The 17,770-nt window shown below is 49.3% G+C and overlaps 1 protein-coding gene across 1 annotated transcript; it reads left to right on the forward strand.

Moving 5' to 3' along the window:
• The first annotated feature begins 7,617 nt into the window (after positions 1 to 7,617).
• On the forward strand, positions 7,618 to 15,482 carry LTBR (lymphotoxin beta receptor). The gene is made up of 10 exons (XM_070371786.1): positions 7,618 to 7,983; positions 8,103 to 8,199; positions 8,453 to 8,578; positions 8,668 to 8,820; positions 9,190 to 9,286; positions 9,419 to 9,510; positions 12,667 to 12,774; positions 13,086 to 13,111; positions 14,069 to 14,297; positions 14,591 to 15,482. The coding sequence occupies exons 1-10, from the start codon at positions 7,867 to 7,869 to the stop codon at positions 14,830 to 14,832; spliced, it is 1,287 nt and encodes a 428-aa protein (XP_070227887.1). The 5' UTR covers positions 7,618 to 7,866; the 3' UTR covers positions 14,833 to 15,482.
• The last annotated feature ends 2,288 nt before the right edge of the window (positions 15,483 to 17,770 follow it).

The raw sequence follows: 17,770 nt of genomic DNA on the forward strand, positions 1-17,770 counted from the left end.
TATCCCCAATTAATTACTTTTTAAATGACACTTTACCACTGTGGGGCCCAGGCTTCTCAAGGAGAGAGCAGGAGGGTGGAATGTGTAAGGCAGCCCAGGAGGTTGCAAAAGTCCTTTCCACCTGGCTCCTGCATATAGCCAGTATGGAGGTTCCTTAAAAACCTAAAAATAGAGATACCATATGATCCAGCAATCCCACTCCTAAGCATGTATCCAGTAAAGACAAAAACTAATTTGAAAACATACATGCACCCCAAGGTTCATAGCAGCACTGTTTACAATAAGCAAGACACAGAAACAACTCAAGTGCCCATCAACAGACAACTGGTTTAATAAGATGTGGTACGTGTGTGTGTTGTGTGTGTATACATATAAATATATATGTGAATATTACTCAGCCATAAAAAAGAATGAAATACTGCCATTTGCAGTAACTTGGGTGGACATAGAGGATATCAGTTCAGTTCAGTTCAGTCGCTCAGTCGTGTCCGACTCTTTGCGACCCCATGAATCGCAGCACGCCAGGCCTCCCTGTCCATCGCCAACTCCCGGAGTTCACTCAGACTCACTTCCATCGAGTCAGTGATGCCATCCAGCCATCTCATCCTCTGTCGTCCCCTTCTCCTCCTGCCCCCAATCCCTCCCAGCATCAGAGTCTTTTCCAATGAGTCAATTCTTCGCATGAGGTGGCCAAAGTACTAGAGTTTCAGCTTCAGCATCATTCCCTCCAAAGAAATCCCAGGGCTGATCTCCTTCAGAATGGACTGGTTTGATCTCCTTGCAGTCCAACGGACTCTCAAGAGTCTTCTCCAACACCACAGTTCAAAAGCATCAATTCTTTGGCGCTCAGCCTTCTTCACAGTCCAACTCTCACATGCATACATGACCACAGGAAAAACCATAGCCTTGACTAGACGGACCTTTGTTGGCAAAGTAATGTCTCTGCTTTTGAATATGCTGTCTAGGTTGGACATAACTTTCCTTCCAAGGAGTAAGCGTTTTAATTTCATGGCTGCAGTTACCATCTGCAGTGATTTTGGAGCCCAGAAAAATAAAGTCTGACACTGTTTCCACTGTTTCCCCATCTATTTCCCATGAAGTGATAGGACCTGATGCCATGATCTTCGTTTTCTGAATGTTGAGCTTTAAGCCAACTTTTTCACTCTCCTCTTTCACTTTCATCAAGAGGCTTTTTAGTTCCTCTTCACTTTCTGCCATAAGGGTGGTGTCATCTGCATATGTGAGGTTATTGGTATTTCTCCCAGCAATCTTGATTCCAGCTTGTGCTTCTTCCAGTCCAGCGTTTCTCATGATGTACTCTGCATATAAGTTAAACAAGCAGGGTGACGGTATACAGCCTTGACGTACTCCTTTTCCTATTTGGAGCCAGTCTGTTTTTCCATGTCCAGTTCTAACTGTTGCTTCCTGACCTGCATACAGATTTCTCAAGAGGCAGGTCAGATGGTCTGGTATTCCCATCTCTTTCAGATTTTCCACAGTTTATTGTGATCCACACAGTCAAAGGCCTTGGCATAGTCAATAAAGCAGAAGTAGATGTTTTCCTGGAACTCTCTTACTTTTTCCATGATCCAGCGGGTGTTGGCAATTTGATCTCTGGTTCCTCTGACTTTTCTAAAACCAGCTTGAACATCAGGAAGTTCACGGTTCACGTACTGCTGAAGCCTGGCTTGGAGAATTTTGAGTATTACTTTACTAGCATGTGAGATGAGTGCAATTGTGCGGTAGTTTGAGCATTCTTTGGCATTGCCTTTCTTAGGGATTGGAATGAAAACTGCCCTTTTCCAGTCCTGTGGCCACTGAGTTCCCCAAATTTGCTGGCGTATTGAGTGCAGCACTTTCACAGCATCATCTTTTAGGATTTGAAATAGCTCAACTGGAATTCCATCACCTCCACTAGCTTTGTTCGTAGTGATGCTTTCTAAGGCCCACTTGACTTCACATTCCAGGATGTCTGGCTCTAGGTCAGTGATCACATCATCGTGATTATCTTGGTCGTGAAGATCTTTTTTGTACAGTTCTTCTGTGTATTCTTGCCATCTCTTCTTAATATCTTCTGCTTCTGTTAAGTCCATACCATTTCTGTCCTTTATTGAGCCCACCTTTGCATGAAATGTTCCTTGGTATCTCTAATTTTCTTGAAGAGATCTCTAGTCTTTCCCATTCTGTTGTTTCCCTCTATTTCTTTGCATTGATCGCTAAGGAAGGCTTTCTTATCTCTTCTTGCTATTCTTTGGAACTCTGCATTCAGATGCTTATATTTTTCCTTTTCTCCTTTGCTTTTTGCTTCTCTTCTTTTCACAGCTATTTGTAAGGCCTCCCCAGACAGCCATTTTGCCTTTTTGCATTTCTTTTCCATGGGGATGGTCTTGATCCCTGTCTCCTGTACAATGTCATGAACGTCATTCCATAGCTCATCAGGCACTCTATCTATCAGATCTAGGCCCTTAAATCTATTTCTCACTTCCACTGTATAATCATAAGGAATTTGATTTAGGTCATACCTGAATGGTCTAGTGGTTTTCCCTACTTTCTTCAATTTAAGTCTGAATTTGGTAATAAGGTGAGGATATCATACTAAGTGAAATAAGACAGAGGAAAGCAAATAATATCAGTTCAGTCCAGTTCAATCGCTCGGTCATGTCTGATTCTTTGCAACCCCATGGATTGCAGCACTCCAGGCCTCCCTGTCCATCACCAACTCCTGGAGTTTACTCAAACTCATGTCCATTGGATCGGTGATGCCATCCAGCCATCTCATCCTCTGTCATTCCCTTCTCCTCCCGCCTTCAATCTTTCCCAGCATCAGGGTCTTTTCAAATGAGTCAGCTCTTCACATCAGGTGGCCAAAGTATTGGAATTTCAGCTTCAGCATCAGTGCTTCCAATGAATATTCAGGACTGATTTCTTTTAAGATGGACTGGTTGGATCTCCTTGCAGTCCAAGGGACTCTCAAGAGTCTTCTCCAACACCACAGTTCAAAAGCATCAATTCTTTGTTGCTCAGCTTTCCTTATAGTCCAACTTTGACATCCATACATGACTACTGGAAAAACCATAGCTTTAACTAGATGGACCTTTGTTGGCAAAGTAATGTCCCTGCTTTTCAATATGCTGTCTAGGTTGGTCATAACTTTTCTTCCACGGAGCAAGCATCTTTTCATTTCATGGCTGCAATCACCATCTGCAGTGGTTTTGGAGACCAAAAAAATGAAGTATGTCACTGTTTCCACTGTCTCCACATCTATTTGCCATGAAGTGATACTTTGGCCACCTGATGCGAAGAGCTGACTCATTTGAAAAGACCCTGATGCTGGGAAAGATTGAGAGCAGGAGGAGAAGGGGATGACAGAGGATGAGATGGTTGGATGGCATCACCAACTTGATGGACATGGGTTTGGGTGAACTCTGGAAGTTGGTGATGGACAGGGAGGCCTGGTGTGCTGTGGTTCATGGTGTCACAAAGAGTCGGACACGACTGAGTGACTGAACTGAACTGAACTGATGGAACCGGATGCCATGATCTTAGTTTTCTGAATGTTGATTTAGGCCAACTTTTTCACTCTCCTCTTTCACTTTCATCAAGAGGCTTTTTAGTTCTTCTTCACTTTCTGCCATAAGGGTGGTGTCATCTGCATATCTGAGGTTACTGATATTTCTCTCGGCAATCTTGATTCCAGCTTGTGCTTCATCCAGCCCAGCGTTTCTCATGATGTACTCTGCATATAAGTTAAATAAGAACTGTGACAATATACAGCCTTGATGTACTCCTTTCCTAATTTGGAACCAGTCTGTTTTTCCTTGTCCAGTTCTAACTGTTGCTTCCTGACCTGCATACAGGTTTCTCAAGAGGCAGGTCAAGTGGTCTGGTATTCCTATTTCTTTAAGAATTTTTCACGGTTTATTGTGATCCACACAGTCAAAGGCTTTAGCATAGTCAATAAAACAGAAGTAGATATTTTTCTGGAACTCTCTGCTTTTTCGATGATCCAACAGATGTTGGCAATTTGATCTCTGGTTCCTTTGCCTTTTCTAAATCCAGCTTGAACATCTGGAAGTTCATAGTTCATGTACTGTTGAAGCCTGGCTTGGAGAATTTTGAGCATTACTTTACTAGCATATGAGATGAGTGCAACTGTGCGGTAGTCTGAACATTCTTTGGCATTGCCTTTCTTAGGGATTGGAATGAAAACTGCCCTTTTCCAGTCCTGTGGCCACTGCTGAGTTCCCCAAATTTGCTGGCATATTGAGTGCAGCACTTTCACAGCATCATCTTTTAGGATTTGAAATAGCTCAACTGGAATTCCATCACCTCCACTAGCTTTGTTCGTAGTGATGCTTTCTAAGGCCCACTTGACTTCACACTCCAGGATGTCTGGCTCTAGGTGAGTGATCACACCATTGTGATTATCTGGGTTGAAAAGACTTTTTTTGTATAGTTCTTCTGTGTATTTTTACCACCTCTTCTTAATATCTTCAGCTTCTTTTAGGTCCATACCATTTCTGTCCTTTATCGAGCTTGTCTTTGCATGAAATGTTCCCTTGGTATCTCTAATTTTCTTGAAGAGATCTCTAGTCTTTCCCATTCTGTTGTTTTCCTCTATTTCTTTGCATTGATCACTGAAGAAGGCTTTCTTATCTTTCCATGCTATTCTTTGGAACTCTGCATTCAAATGGGTATATCTTTCCTTTTCTCCTTTGCCTTTCACTTCTTTTCACAGCTATTTGTAAGGCCTCCTCAGACAACCATTTTGCCTTTCTTTTTCTTGGGGATGGTCTTGATCCCTGTCTCCTGTACAATGTCACGAACCTCTGTCCATAGTTCTTTAGGCAGTCTGTCTATCAGATCTAATCCCTTGAATCTATTTCTCACTTCCACTGTATAATCATAAGGGATTTGATTTAGGTCATACCTGAATGGTCTTGTGGTTTTCGTACTTTGTTCAATTTAAGTCTGAACTTGGCAATAAGGAGTTCATGATCTGAGCCACAGTCAGCTCCCAGTCTTGTTTTTGCTGACTATATAGAGCTTCTCCATCTTTGGCTGCAAAGAATATAATCAATCTGATTTCAGTGTTGACCATCTGGTGATGCCCATATGTAGAATCTTCTCTTGTGTTGTTGAAAGAGGGTGTTTGCTATGACCAGTGCGCTCTCTTGGCAAAACTCTATTAGCCTTTGCCCTGCTTCATTCTGTACTCTAAGGCCAGATTTGTCTGTCACTCCAGGTATTTCTTGACTTCCTACTTTTGCAAATAATATATAATATCACAAATGTGTAATCTAAAAAATAATACAAATGATTCTATATACAAAATAGGAGTAAACTCATAGGCATAGAAAACAAACTTATGGTTACCAAGAGGGAGAGAGAGCAGGGAGTGATAAGTTAGGGGTATGGGATTAACAGATACATACTACTACATATAAAATAAACAGCAAGGGCCTACTATATAACACAGGGAATTATAATTAAATCTTATAGTAACCTATAATGGGAAAGAAGCTGAGAAAATAACTTTGCTGTACACCTGAAACCGGGCTTCCCTGGTGGCTCAGCAGTAAAGAATCTGCCTGCCAATGCAGGAGGCTTAGGTTCAATCCCTGGGTTTGGATGATCTCCTGGAGAAGAATATGGCAACCCACTCCAGTGTTCCTACCTGGGAAATCCTACTGACAGAGGAAGCTGGCAGGCTACAGTCTGTGGAGTCGCAAAAGAGTTGGAAATAACTTAGCAACTAAACAACAACACCTGAAACTAATATAATATTGTAAATAAACTAAACTTCAATTTTTATAAATATCTTTAAAAAACAGAAAAATGGATCTAAAGTCAAAATGCACACAGACCTCTCTGCATTTAATTGCTCCAGTCCCAGTCTCCATTTCCTTGACCTGAGCAGTGCACGCCCATTCTGACACTTCTTCTCCCCCCACAACCGGGGCAGCCCAGGACATTCACCGGAAGAATACAAGTCCTGGGCCTGTACCAGGAGAGAAAAGAGGTGTCTAAATCTCAGGCAGGCCAGTTCACTCTTTTGTGATTCCCCTGACCCCAGCGGTGCACCCCTGCCCAGGGCTCCCCTGCTTCTCCACCAGGAGCCTGTCCAGCCAGTCAGACCAACCAGGGAAAGGATGTACGCCCAGCGAGTCAACCCCTCATGCCTAGAGGGGCTCCCCTGAGTCATGAGGAGGCAGTTGCTGGACTGAGCTAGGACCCAGACATCTGGAGCCCAGACTCTAGGCTTGCTTTGCCATGGACTGGCTATGTGACATGGGCAAGGCATCATCAACATTGACATTGACATTGAAGTCACTCAGTCATGTCCAACTCTTTGCGACCCCGTGGACTATAGCCTACCAGGCTCCTCCATCCATGGAATTTTCCAGGCAAGAGTACTGGAGTGGGTTGCCATTTCCTTCTCCAGGAGTTCTTCCTGACCCAGGGATTGAACCCGGGTCTCCCTCATTGTAGACAGATGCATCATCAAATTAGTCCATAAATATGTACTGGACATGTGGTCCATACCGGACTCTGTGCGAAGCTCCCAGAACCCAGATTTGCAGTTTCAGGGCAGGCTGTTGCCAAGCACAAAAGGCCAGTGGTTGGCGGATGATAAGCAGCGGGTCACAGGGAGGGATCTGGGTGGAGTGGCTGTGCATCCCAGGGTGGGGTGCCTCCCCAAGCCCAGGTGACCCTCAGTGACAGGTGGGAGTTAGCCAGGAGCACAGAAACGTGGAAACCAGACTCCCTGGTGTGGGCCGGGGAGGGGGAGGATGCCTTAATGAATTGTAAGGAAATGGTAGGAAGAAACAGGGCAGGGGCCAGACCAAGCCCTCCTGAAATCCTGCTCTCTTTTACATGGTATCGTGGCCTCAGCGTCCTCATCCTTAAGGTGAGAGGCCTGGACAGGCAGGCTGTCAGCTCAGGGATCCGAAAGCTCTAAGGCAAGGTCTTAGGCCTGAGGGTAGTGGTTGCCCAGCCTGGCCCCCCTGACCATGGGAACTCGGTCTTCACGTCCCCGCATTCTCTGATGACACGGAGGTTGGGGGGGAGGGCAGGGGCTGCTGTACCCTCTGGAGTGTCTCCTAGGTGACCTGTGCCCACTGCTCTGTGGGTTGGGTTGACTCAGGGGAGGGGCGGGGGGGCGACTCTTTTACAGTTTATGTTAAAAATTCACACAACAGGGCGGGAACCCAGGAGTCCAGCAAGTCTGCCAAGAGGGACTTCTGGTTCCCAGATGCTGGTCTGGCTGGCTGTCCGTGGCTCCCTGTGGGTCTCCACACCCTCCAAGTCTGACACTCCCAAGCCCATCCATTTTTTTCAGATCTGGCCGGACACAGCTCTGTCTGGAACTCTATCTGTTCCCGGGTCCCCTCTGCCCCAGCCGGGCTCCCGAGTGCCCATCTGAGGACCATCCGCTGGCTCCACCACCCCTTTCCCACCAGCCGGCCCAGCCTGGCCTGCGTCCTCCTCTCCAATCAGGCCTGCGGAGAAGGGAGGAGGCCCCGGTTCCGGCCCCGCTGCCCTCACGTGCTTTCCCGGCCGCCCCTCCCGCCCTGCGTCGTCGGCCAGCCAAGCCTGTTCCTCTTCCCGATTGCGACAGAGGCCGCCTGGGCTCCAGCGCTCCCTGTCCCCGCCCCGCGCCGGCCGCTCCACTCCCACTTCCTGAGCCCCGGCGCTGGAGCCCCGGAGGCCAGGCCAGGCCCGGCCGTTCCGGCCCCCGGGCGCGTCCATCAAGTCCTGTCCCAGCCTCTGGGCTCTGCCACCACTGGCCAGGACGTCCAGGCTTCCACCTCCCTCCCAGGCCTCCATCCCTCTGCTCGGCTGGCAGGCTGACTGGCCGCCATGCGCCTGCTATGGGCCACCTCCCACCGCGGCCTGGCCTGGGGGCTACTCATCCTGGGCGTCTGGGGTCTCCTGGCCGCATCCCAACCCCAGCTGGAGAGGGAGGAGCCTATGCAGGTAGGTGGGGGCAGGCTTAGCTAGGGGAGAGGGGTCTGGGCCATCCTCTCTGATGTCCCTCTGCTCCTCCCAGCTGACCCCTGAATAATTCTCCGCCCTGATTCCATCTCTTCTTGAAGGGGCTCCCATACCACACAGAGAACCAAAGCTGCGGAGACCAGGAAAAGGAGTACTATGAGTCCAAGCTTCGCCTCTGCTGCTCCCGCTGCCCCCCAGGTAAGAGGCCAGGGCCAGAGGAAGTCTGGGATGGGGAGGCAGGGTACAGGGGGCTCCAGCCCGCCTTGCTTCCTTGGATAGACACCGGACACCAGCTCCCAGGGAAATCAGCTGGCAGAAACAGAGGGCGAGAGACACTGGCCGGCCATCCTATGTAGGCACCGGGACAGGCCCAGGGTCACGCAGCGAGCGGCAGAGGGCACCGTGGGAACCCCAGTCCCCTGACCCTTCTCTTGCCCCACTCACAACCTAGGCACGCACATCTCCACCAAATGTAGCCGCCGCCAGAACACCGTCTGTGCCACATGCCCCGAGAAGTCGTACAACGAGCACTGGAACCATCTCTCCTTCTGCCAGCTGTGCCGCCCCTGTGACAAGAGTGAGTGGGGTGTTCCGGGGTGGGGGTGGGGGGCTGGGATGTCCTGGAGCACAGCCCCTGTGCTGAGCAGCCCCTCATCGCCCCTGCAGTGCTGGGCTTCGTGGAGCTCACGCCTTGCACTAGCAACCGCAAGGCCCAGTGCCACTGCCAGCCGGGGATGTACTGCGTCTTTTGGAACTCCGAGTGTGAGCACTGCGAGCCACTCTCCGACTGCCCGCCTGGCACCGAGGCCGAGCTCAAAGGTCAGAGGTCACTGGCAGCAGAGGGTGGGAAGGAGGCTGGGCGGGCGCTCTTGAATGGGTGCAGGGTGCTGTGTCCATGGTGACGCCCCGGGTGGCTAGTTCTCTGTGTAATAAAATGCTTCTCCCTCCCTGAGAAAGGCTCACAGATGGAACCTGCAGAGAAATGGAGTTGGGACGGTGCAGGGTTCGAGGTCCTCCCAGCACTGAGAGGAAGCTGGGCAATGGGGAGAGAAGGAAAGATACTGTGAAGTACAGACTGGAGAGGATGGGTGGGTAGGGGGCCGTCCAGCAGGTGTCACAGAAGCCCACAGCTGGACAGAACCCCCTGTGCCCACTCACCCTGGCTGCCCCATGCTTCTCTCCTGCCAGATGAAGTCATAGAGGCTAACAGCAACTGTGTCCCCTGTAAAGCTGGACACTTCCAGAACACCTCCTCTCCCACCGCCCGCTGCCGGCCCCATACCAGGTGAGGGTGCCCAGTCTGCATTCCTCTGGCCCTCCCAGCCCCAGCTGGTGACAGCCCACCTCACGCTCAGCTCCACAGACCAGCTCCACTTCCAGCCAGGAGCCCCCCTGAGCTGGGCTCTTTCCTCCACAGGTGTGAGGACCAGGGCCTTGTGGAGGAAGCTCCGGGCACCCCCCAGTCTGACACCAGCTGCAGAAATCCACAAGAGCCCCCTGACATGCCAGGTGAGGAAGGGCCAGGGGCATGGGGAGGGGACATCTGGGAAGATGCCTTAATTCCATCCATCTAAAAAAAACAGGGAATTGATGAACCCTTTCCTCTCAGAGTTGAGGCAAGAAGTTCCTCAAAGAAAAACTGGAGTATCCCTGGGCCAGGTTACTTACACACATGTATGTGTATACACATATATGTGTATACATGCACTTTTAAAGTTATATGTTCTACATGTAACTTAAAAGTTACATACAATAGTATGTCTACACAGAGACATAGATATAGATATAACTATAGATATATAGATACAGATATAACTGTACCTGATATCACTGTCGTCATTTTGGACATGCCACCGTCACATAATCCATTTACTGAGTATAGTAGGTTACACCTTCCATCACTAGAGAGAAGATTCTACATTTGATGCTTTCTTGTTTTTTTCTGTGAAATTATTGCTTTCCTTGCCTGGAAGAGGAATATGCATGCTCGTGCTTAGTCGCTACAGTCATGTTCCAGTGGACCATAGCCCTCAGGCTTCTCTGTCCAGGGGATTCTTCAGGAGTACCAGAGTGGGTTGCCATGCCCTCCTCCAGGGGATCTTCCCCACCAAGGGATCGAACCCACGTCTCCTGCATTGCAGGTGGATTCTTTACTGCTGAGCTACTGGGGAAGCCCTATAGAGAATTATAGGATGTTTCTAATGACTGTCATTGTTATCAATCAAAGGAAAGTTTATTTCCTTAATTTTAAAAAATGGCTGAGCATTTATAATCATAGCTTCCATTTAATAAGAGTTTGTGCGTCAGACACTCTGTGAACTTGACTTTCACTAACTCATTTAAACCTTGTAATGATCCTATGAAATAGTCCTATTATTATCCTTACTGACAGATGAGGAAACCAATGCCCAGAGAGGTTAGGTGACTTGCCCAAGATCACCCATGTGGTAGCTGGTATTATGAAGACCTGTTCTAGGTCTTTCTTACTTCAAAACCCATGCCATAATACATGCAGACTGTAGAAGATTAGAAAATTCAGATAAACAAAACTAAACCTCACCTACAGAACCATCAGCTGGCATATCCACTCAACATTTTTGAATATATCTTCCCAGGCATTTTTCCACACAATAGAAAAAAATTACATTTTTTCTAAAAATGGAGTCATTTGAATGTTTGTAACTTAATTTTTCATCCAACTATATCATAATCTTTTCTACATTCTATTCTTAATTTTTAACTGTGTATCAAAAATGATTAGCTTTTTTTTTTTCTTTTTTCTTTTGTATTGGTGTATAGCTGATGAGGGCTTCCCTTGTAGCTCAGTTGGCAAAGAATCTGCCTGCAATGCAGGAGACTTGGGTTCAATCTCTGGGCCGGGAAGATCCCCTGGAGGAGGAAATGGCAACCCATGCCAATGTTCTTGCCTGGAGAATCCCATGGACAGAGGAGCCTGGCAGGCTATAGTCCATGGGGTCGCAAAAGTCGGCCATGACTTAGCAACTAAACCACCACCATAGCTGATTAACAGTGCTTTCCTGGTGGCTCGATTAGTAAAGAATCTGCCTGCAATGCAGGAGACCTGGGTTCAATCCCTGGGTTGGGAAGATTCCCTGGAGAATGAAATAGCAATCCATTCCAGTATTCTTGCCTAGGAAATCCCATGGACAGAGGAGCCTGGCAGGCTATAGTCCATGGGGTCTTAAAGAGTCGGACACGACTGAGCAACTAAACCACCACCACCAGAGCTAACTGACAATGTTGTGATAGTTTCAGGTGTACAGCAGAGGGACTCAGCCATATATATATACATATATCCATTCTCCCCAGACTCCCCTCCCATCCAGGCTGCCACATAACATTGAGCAGAGTTCCCTGTGCTATACAGTAGGTCCTTGTTGGTTATCCATTCTAAATATAGCCGTGCATACGTGTCCATTCCAAAGTCCCGAACTATCCCTTCCCCCCATCCTTCCCCCGCTGGAAGCACACATCTTTTGATGCTAATAGGTCTTCATGTCCTTGGCTCTGTAATTCTCAGATTGGTATTTAGTGCTGGACTTTCAGAGAGTACATAAACTAATCTCCTCATTTTGTATATGAAAAACACACAACTGGGCAGGAACCCAGGCCTAATTCTTCCCCACACCTCCCATTCTGGACTAACTTAGGCCACAGAGTTAGATGGGCCACCAAGGGTGAACTCCCAGTGTCTAAATGTCTAAGTCCTCCTGAGTTTCCTCAGGAGCAGGTGACAGAACAAGCCACAGGCATAGTGGACTCCATGCTGTCAATGGCAGCACAAGGCCCACAGGAAGACAACGGTTGCCATGGCTATACACAGACACCTGAGAAGCCCAGCCTCCCCTTCCCTCACACTCCTGGGAGCTGCCCCAGGCAAGCCAGTGGAGATCCAGCAGCCCCCCTCATCCAGGAAGCCACAGGCAGAGTTCAGCAGCCGGGACACCGATTCTGTCACCCCTGTAAACACTTCCATGGCTAGAGAAGGACAGGTTCAGCTCCTACTGCTGTATATCTTGCCGTCAGATAGCCAAATCTGCAGAAACATGGCTTTACCCCGCAGCCTGAGTCTGCTCACAACCCCAAGCCCACCCTCCCTTACTGCCTCCCACTCCCATTTCCAGCCCAAGTGCCTGTCCTCACCCTCACAGGGCTGCCCCTGTGCCGGTGGCCAACCACACTCACCCCAAACATCTCCATCTGAGGCAGAGTCTCTCCTGGTTCTCAGCCCACCCACATCAGGCTCCATGCCCCTTCTCTGTAACCCAAGAGAAGTTTCTTCAATTCCTCCTTTAGGAACTGCAGTGGGTCTACAAGGGGAAAGAACTTCCCAGGTGGCACAAGTGGTAAAGAATCTGCCTGCCAATGCAGGAGATGTAAGAGACTCCATCCCTGGGTCAGAAGATCCCCTGGAGGAGGGAATGGCAACCCACTCCAATATTCTTGCCTGGAAAATTCCATGGACAGAGGAGCCTGGGTTGGAAAGAGTCAGACAGGACTGAGCAGTAGCAGTAGCAGGAGGGGAAGCCTGCTCCCTGTTTCCCATCTGGGTGGCCTGAGAACTGGAGAGCTGCTCCCTAATTGCCCCATCCACCCGCTGCTCTCCTCGGGTCCTCACGCCTCGTCCTGTTTGCTGTCCTCCAGGAACGATGCTAGTTCTGGCCATCCTGCTGCCTCTGGTCTCGTTTCTGCTCCTCACCACTGTCTTCGTCTACACCTGGAAGAGCCACCCCTCTCTCTGCAGAAAGCTGGGTAGGAAAGACTCAGAGGCTGGCAGGGATGTCTGCCTGGGTCTGTGCCCATCCAGGTTGGGTAGGGGGCTGGAGGGAATATTCAGCTCTCTCAGGGCCAATACTTCTGCCCCTTCACACCTCAAGACACCCAGCACTTGTCCCCAACACAGACATCACATCTATCCAGCCCCTTCATTCTGAGGCTGGAGATAAGGGTAATGACAGACTGATCATTCTGGGAGCCCAGGGTGGGCAGTGCCATACTGTGGGGTGGGGTGTGGAGGGGAAAGCCTGGGAGTCTGAGGCCTGCTGTTTCATTTTCTATTCCAGGATCCCTGCTCAAGAGGCACCCAGAGGTAATGCAGAGGCTAGGGAGGCAGCAAGGAGGGGCAGGGGACAGGTGAACAGGGGTGGGGGGCAGGCAGGAAAAGAATCTGCAGCTTCAACATCCATTTAATCATTCAACTAATAATTTATTGAGCACACTATGTGCCAGGCACTATGGAAATTCAGTTCAGTTCAGTCACTCAGTTGTGTCCGACTCTTTGCGACCCCATGAATTGCAGCACACCTGTCCTGTCCATCACTAACTCCCGGAGTTCACTCAAACTCATGTCCATTGAGTCGGTGATGCCATCCAGCCATCTCATCCTCTGTCATCCCCTTCTCCTCCTGTCCCCAATCCCTCCCAGCATCAGGATCTTTTCCAACGAGTCAACTCTTCGCATCAGGTGGCCAAAGTACAGGAGTTTCAGCTTTAGCATCAATAGCAGTGAGCAAAGCAAAGTCTCTATCCTCCCAGAGTTTCATATATGTGGAGCAAGGATAAAGTTAGTCGACTATGTATTAGGTAGTGACAACTGTTAAATATGGAGAAGGAAATGGCAACCCACTCCAGTATTCTTGCTTGGAGAATTCCGTGGACAGAGGAGCCTGGTGGGCTACAAGTCCATGGGGTCGCAAAGAGTCAGACGTGACTGAAGCAACTGAGCCCAACTGCTAAATAAAGCATGGTGGGGGCGGGGGAGGGGGGCAGTGGCAACCAATGAGGGTATACTATCTTAGAGTAGACAGAGACAGCCTCTGTGGTCAGCTGATATTTGAGCTGAGGGCTGAAGAAAACAGAGGGCCAGACATCAGGAGGTAGCAGGGAAAGTGCTCCAGGAAGAGGGATCGTCAGTGCAAAGGCCCTGTGGCAGGAAGCTCGATGAGGAGGGCTTGGAGCTGCCTAGGCACAGGGTGGGGGTGGGAATTAAAGAAAGATGGAGTCTGAGGCCCCCGTCCTGGGCTGGTTCTCGGCCTCTGTCCTGCAGGGAGAGGAATCAAATCCTGCTGATGGAAACTGGGAGCCCCCAAGGTTCAACACACATGTTCCTGACCTGGTAAAGCCACTTCTGCCCGCCCCTGGAGACTTGGCTCTGGCCTCCGGCGGCGTCCCAGCGAACCCGGGTTTGGAGGAAGAGGTGCTCCAACAGCAGAGTCCCCTGAGCCAGGCCAGGGACCTGGATGCTGAGCCCCCAGAACAAGGCCAGGTGGCCCCTGGTGAGAAGAGGGGACGGGGAGGGAGGGAGGGCAGGGGGAGAGCGTGTGAGCCGGGCAGAAAAGAAGAGACTGCAACAGCCAGCGTCCTGACTACAGAGAAGGGACGAGACTGAAAACCAAGAAAACAGGGAATGAACACAGAGCTCAGGAAACCAAAGCGCATGGAGAGGGACAGGGCAGAAAGGGGTGATGGCAGATGGGGCCCTGGGGAAGCCAGAGTCCCATGCTGGCAGCACGCTGGGCCCCCCTCAACCTTGACCCCTCGCCCCCTCACTCTGCCTTCCTTCCCACAGGCACCAACGGCATTCATGTCACCGGCGGGTCTGTGACGGTCACCGGCAACATCTACATCTACAACGGGCCGGTCCTGGGGGGAGCCCGGGGCCCCGGAGACCCCCCCGCCCCGCCAGAGCCTCCGTACCCCATCCCCGAAGAGGGTGCCCCCCGCCCTCCCGGGCTTTCCATGCCCTACCAGGAGGATGGCAAGGCTTGGCACCTGGCTGAGACAGAGACACTGGGGTGCTACGCCCTCTGACAGGGCCAAGGACCCAAAGCGTCAGCCATGCCGGACGATGTCTGGAGGAGCCAGGAGAAGGGAGGCTGCCCTCCCCGCACAGGCCTGACTGAGGGCCTGGGAAGGGCCCGGAGAGCTGGACCCCGAGGGGCCAGGCCTCAGACATTGCCTCTCTGCGAGCAGGGCCGGCGCTGGCTGGGAACGGCGCCCCGGCGGGACTCTCCAGGCCGCCTGAGCAGGCCCAGGACTCCACTGCAGACTCCCTGCCCACTGGGGCTGCACCGGCTCAGCCTCAGGCACAGACAGGGCATGTGACCCTAACCACTGCCCCGTGGCATCTGAATCCCAAGCCTGGCACGGAACGGAGCCAGCCACGCAATCACTCAAGGACTGGGGCCCCCCTGGCAGAGTCATGGTGCTCAACATCCCCAAGCTTCAGAGGCCCTTTGAGGGCCCACACTTCAATGGACGGAGGGAGACCCAACAAGAAGCCGGAGTGACAAGGAAGACCACCCACCACTCCCCTCCTCGACAGGAAAGCGAGTCTCTCTAACCAAGGGCTTGGGTGGGGTTCAAGGTATAAGGGCGAGTTTTGGATGGGGAGGAAAAAAATTGGTGAGTGTATTTATGAACTGTACCCACATACAAATAAAGAGGAGAGTGAGACCTAGGCCATTGATTTCCTTGGGATTTATAGAGAAACACGATTCCATTGGGGCCATGTCAAAGGCACAGGTCAAAACTATGGAATATAAAATGTTATCAACTATAATCCCACGAGGTATTTGTGTGAGAGGCTGGTATATGGAATTCAGGAGATGACAGTATTGGCCAGCAGTCTCTGGCAATGTGGCAGGCAGTGTTCTCAATGCCATGCAACCTTACCTTATGCAGCCCTCACAAAACCCTCAGGAGGCAGGTATGAGGACTATTCCCATTTAACATATGAGGAGACTGAGGCCCAGAGGGGGTGAGTCAGCTGCTCAGTTTACTGCACATGGTTGGGATAGGCCCTGTTAGACTGGCTCTAGAGTCCTGATGGATAAAAAAGAGAATTTCTCTGAATAGATAAAATGGACTGGTTTTCTCAAATCACCAGACTTCCTCCATACCCCGCAGGCATGAAGTTCTCAGCCAACTCTCAAACCCCCAAGTTTAAAACAAAGTACAAAAGTGTTTGGCAAGGTTTTCCGTTTTGTCTGTTTTGCCACACCGTGTGACATGCAGCAAACCTCCCGGACCAGGGATCAAACCTATACCCTGCATCGGAAGCATGGAGTCATAGTCCCTGGAACACCAGAGAAGGCCGTATCTGGCAAGATTGGGTGGAGGGAAAGATCCATACTTTAGACATAAATTGAGAGGCCAAGTTCACATCCTGCTGATAGAGAGATGGAGGCCAGCCTCCTTCAACCAGAAGAAGCACCTTGACTTTTACTTTATTTCTTCTTGTCTTGCAGGCTTACCTCGCTTTATTGTGGTTTTTTTTTAAACAAATCGTGGCAACCCTGAGTTATTGATGATGGTTAGCATTTTTTAGCAATAAAGTATTTTTAAATGAAGGCATGTATGTTGGTTTTGAGACCTAATGCTGCTGCACACTTAATAGGCTGCAGTACAGTGTGCATATAACGTTTAGATGTAGTGAGAAACCCCCTAAAATTCGTGTGACTCGCTTTATTCCAGTGGTCTGGTATCAAACCACAGCATCTCCGAATCTGCTTGTATTTTCTTTTCTTCCCCCAAAGAACTCCAGATCTTCTCAGGCTCTCTTGTTGTTTGTAAATGTTTGGGGCCCCAGAATTTATCTACCGTGCTGCCCAGTAGAAACAGTCTTAGCTGGAAAGATTGCGAGGGAAGCTGCTGCAGCTGACGGCTCCTTCCATAAAAGGCCACCCTCTGGGTCTAATGTTATGACTGTTGCTGGGGCCCTTCAAGGTGGGGAAGCTCCAAGGCCCACACTCCAGGAGTCTTCTGATCCAACCCAGCGGATGGGTTATTTAAGGTTGACCTTGAAAGTATTAAATCCAACTTCCTTTTTTGAGCAGTAAATAATGTGAGCTGTATTTTTAGACAGAGAATGAAAGCCTCCTGCTCTTGCCATAGGCTAGAGCCAGACATCATGATTCCTTAATCGTTGTTTCAGGGTATTTAGATTTTTAAAAAACTATACTTTTTTTTTCCATAAAATAAAAGGAGGAAACTTTTTTTTAAAGAAATGGTGCCAGAAGTGAGGAGGGAAGTTTCAAGAGGAGGATATATATATATATATATATATATATATATACTTGTGGCTGATTGATATTGTTGTACGACAGAAGCCAACACAACATTGTAAAGCAGTTACCCAGTTAAAAAAAAAAAAAACTTAATGAATAAATCTGGTCCCTTCTCTTCATGGCAAATATATGGGGAAACAATGGAAACAGTGAGAGACTTCATTGTTTTTGGTCTCCAAAATCACTGCAGATGGTGACTGCAGCCATGAAATGAAAAGATGCTTGCTCCTTGGAAGAAAAGCTATGACCAACCTAGACAGCATATTAAAAAGCAGAGACATTATTTTGCCAACAAAGGTCCATCTAGTCAAACCTATAGTTTTTCCAATAGTCATGCATGAATGTGAGACTTGAATTATAAAGAAAGCTGAGCACTGAAGAATTGATGCTTTTGAATAGTGGTGTTGGAGAAGACTCTTGAGAGTCCCTTGGACTGCAAGGAGATCCAACCAGTCAATCCTAGAGGAAATCAGTCCTGAATAGTCATTGGAAGGACTGATGCTGAAGCTGAAATTCCAATACTTTGGCCACCTGATGCGAAGAACTGACTCATTGGAAAAGACCTGATTCTGGGAAAGATTGAAGGCAGGAGGAGAAGGGGTTGACAGAGGATAAGATGGTTGGATGGCATCACCGCCTCAATGGACATGAGTTTGAGCAAGCTCTGGGAGTTGGTGATG

The sequence above is a fragment of the Bos mutus genome, chromosome 5 (genome assembly GCF_027580195.1).
Source record: "Bos mutus isolate GX-2022 chromosome 5, NWIPB_WYAK_1.1, whole genome shotgun sequence".
In the NCBI taxonomy this organism is placed as follows: domain Eukaryota; kingdom Metazoa; phylum Chordata; class Mammalia; order Artiodactyla; family Bovidae; genus Bos; species Bos mutus.